Source organism: Salvia miltiorrhiza, chromosome 1 (assembly GCF_028751815.1).
Source record: "Salvia miltiorrhiza cultivar Shanhuang (shh) chromosome 1, IMPLAD_Smil_shh, whole genome shotgun sequence".
In the NCBI taxonomy this organism is placed as follows: Eukaryota; Viridiplantae; Streptophyta; class Magnoliopsida; order Lamiales; family Lamiaceae; genus Salvia; species Salvia miltiorrhiza.
The window spans coordinates 68,250,017-68,253,494 of NC_080387.1; the positions used below are offsets into that span (position 1 = coordinate 68,250,017).

Here is a 3,478-nt window from a genome sequence, read left to right on the forward strand (position 1 = left end):
ATCCTCCGTTCACACCGGACGTTCACACTTGGTTTAACACCTATAAATATGGGTGTATTGTGAACTTCATTTCATTCACTAATCTATTCTCTCGCTTCTCTCAAGTTTATAACATCTCGCTTCTCTCTAGTTTATAACAATAACTAATTAACTTCCAACCATGATCTGTTAATTGTTATACTAATAAATCCAGTTGAATTTTCAAGATGCGAGAATCCAATTATACAACTAACATAAAAGTTTCATGAGTCTTCAAATTGCATTTACTCCTTTCGACCAACTATATATTTTTGTTATTTTTGATGTTTACTAAAAATATGATAGATTGTTTTTTTTTAAAAAAAACATATAATCCTAGCTACATCTGATGTTTATTTTTTATCCTTATAAATATTTTTTATTTATAAATAAAAAATAATAATTAAAACATACATATATCATTGATTCACACTTACTTCAAACTCAACTACTCATATTTCATACAATTATAAGACTTTTCTCCACTAGATAAAATATTAAAATATGTGCCAAACTAAAGTATTAAATTTTCTTGGAAGATATAATTAAAAATTAAATTAAAGAACCATGAGGTTATTAATTTATTTTTTCAGAGCCTTTTTTGTCTATTAAGAGCCGACCTCTAATTTCTAATGACACCAGTGATCGGGCAATGTCTTTTGCGCACACGTCACTTTTTTCTTTTTTTCTCTTTCCTTCCACGAAGATGTCCAACATGATCTTCGGCGTCTTCGCCTCCTCTTCAAAAGAAAATGAAACAGCATATCGGAAAAAATATCTACCTATCGAAATAGTCTCTTTTATATGTCACACTCTAAATCGCTTCATTTCTATTTTCTTAAAACTTCTTTTATTTTGTATGTTAAGTGTATAGGTGAAAAAGTGAAAATGTGAATAAATGGAAACTTTTTTGTCATATAAGGAAATGACTCAAGATTCGTGGGACGGTCGAAAAAAGAAAATGACTCAAGATTCGTGGGACGGAGGAAGTATAAGACAAATCTTATATACAACGATCAAAAGTGTTACTCATTTTCTAATTTTTTTATTTAGAGAAAATAAGAATTAGGTGGAGATGATTAAAAATTAAAAAGGTAAAAAAGTGGTGGAACTCACTTTCATTTTTTAGAAAATAGAGAATTGTTATGGGACAACCCGGCCAAAAAGAAAAAATAGGCACTTGTTATGAGACAGAGAGAGCATATATTATATCTTCGTGATCGGTCTCATGTATGAAATCAGTTGTACGCAAATATTTATAAAATATCATAAACCAACGCACATAAATGTAAAATTTTGAGATTCTCTCTAAAATACCGAAAGAAAGAAAGTAGAACTCGGGGGAGAAGAAAAAAAAACACCCTAATTTTTACTTATCAAAATTTAGTTACAAAATACGTAAAGAAATCTCCTACACATAAATTTAATAAACATCTAAACCCGTAAAAGACACAAATAAATAAAATTTCTAATAATTAAAATAATAAACCTATTATTAGCTAATAAAAATTAAATCAAATGATAAAAAATAATTATATACCCTAGATTGATGGAATAAACCCTAATTAATAATCACAAAATTAAACTAAAGCACATAAAATTGAAATTAAAGAAAATATATATAAGAAATTAAATAGAATTGAAAATGAGACATAAAGTGTGGTACACTGAATCTCATTCCCATAAAAATATGTATTTTCAATACATCTCAATCCCGGGATGAGATCCAGTGTCCCACAATTCTATGTGTGCCACTGTGTCCCATGCTTATATATATTATTTTAAAAATATTTTTTATAAAAATAAAATTTATTATAATATTATGAATTATAATTAATTTTTATTTCAAAAAAGTAAATTTTTTAAAAAGTACATACCATGACTTTGAATTTATCAACCTATTATTAGCTAACAAAAATGAAATTAAATAATAAAAAATAATTATATACCCTTAATTGATGGAATAAACCCTAATTAATAATCATAAAATTAAACTAAAGCATACAAAATTAAAATTGAAGAAAAAATATATAAGAAACTAAACAAAATTGAAAGTGGGACACACAGTGAGACATGAAGTGTGGTACACTGAATCTCATTCCTCTCAATCCCCACTACACATACAAATAAAAAACAATTAAAATAATTACAAAGCAATCCACTATCCCCGATTTTAAAAAACCGCACAAGTACTTGTGCATCTCAAGCACAAACCAATTAAAACGTAGTAATTTCATCCAAGTTTGCAACAAGAACAAAATTAGAGTAAAGTTACTATATTTCGAAATTTATTAACAAACCTCACTCCTTTTTTCTGATAATAAAAGTACTGTACTAGTTAATTACCATAATTAGGAGCGCTAATACTCTGCAGCACAACTTGTCTAGTCCAGTTCAAATTCCGGCGGTACTCGTCAGCTTTCCCTCGTAAATTCTGATAGCTCTTATTGATCATCGCAACCGTTTCCGACATAGAATCGATCTCGAACTGCAACCGGCGAGACAATACATAAATGTTGCTCAGATCTTTCATGGTGATTCTTGCGCCAATTGTCATAACGCCGATAATCTGCTTCTGCTTCATCACGCCGCTCTCACGCAACCTCATAAGCGAATCGATCCATTTCCCGAGCGCGACTAACAGGATGGAGGCCGCGGCCGCCGCCGCAGCCGCCGGCTTATTGGTATTGGCATTGACGGCGGCTACCGTCGCGGCGATCGCTGCTGCAGCAGTGAAGAAGACGGCGGATACCTTCTTCCAGGTATTGATGCGATGGAGCTTCTCATTGGAGCTGTCGTCGAAGGATCGCAGCGTTACTCGCATTATCAGCTGCTGCCTATAAAGACACGATAAATCGTGGAAAAAATGGTCATCACTTACATTCAAAGTCGATGGAGAGTTGGTTGAAGGGTTGAGGCGTTGTTGGAGTGTCGCACACAACTCGGGGTCGGCGTAGTAGTTGTCGATAAACTCCAATAATTTTTCATTATTGGTAAGGTTTTTTTGCAGATCGAGAAACGCCGCAACAAATTGTTGATTGGTTTGGAGCTGCTGCTCATACGAGTTCACGTCAATGGCGTAAGCCATAGTTTTAGCAGAGCTCCTGCTGTTCATAGTTTTAGCAGAGCACGAGAAAAATTATGACTTGGATAGAACAGGAGGACTATGTATTAAAATAGGATGTCGGCTTGTGGCATTCGTATTAAAATAGGATTACGACGTGCTCTTGCCTCTATTTATTCAATTATCCACCTTTTTCAAATTTATATATTGAACCTGTTTTTCCTCGACATCCATAATTGGGTAGGGGGAGCAGTGACTTTTCAACTCCTTCTTTATGCCATGTTATTTTTTAATTTTTTTAATAATTTTATTTTAATAAAATATAGTAATAATTTATTAATAAAATAATTTATAAAAAAATAGAAAAAACCTACCCCCATCCCCAAACCTTTTCCC

The 3,478-nt window shown here is 32.1% G+C and overlaps 1 protein-coding gene across 1 annotated transcript; it reads right to left on the reverse strand.

Annotated features, from left to right (window-relative positions):
- Window positions 1–2,356: 2,356 nt before the first annotated feature.
- Window positions 2,357–3,133, reverse strand: LOC131012069 (UPF0496 protein At4g34320-like). Its single transcript, XM_057939982.1, has one exon. It carries the CDS (start codon window positions 3,131–3,133, stop codon window positions 2,357–2,359), a length of 777 nt encoding a protein of 258 aa, XP_057795965.1.
- Window positions 3,134–3,478: the final 345 nt, after the last annotated feature.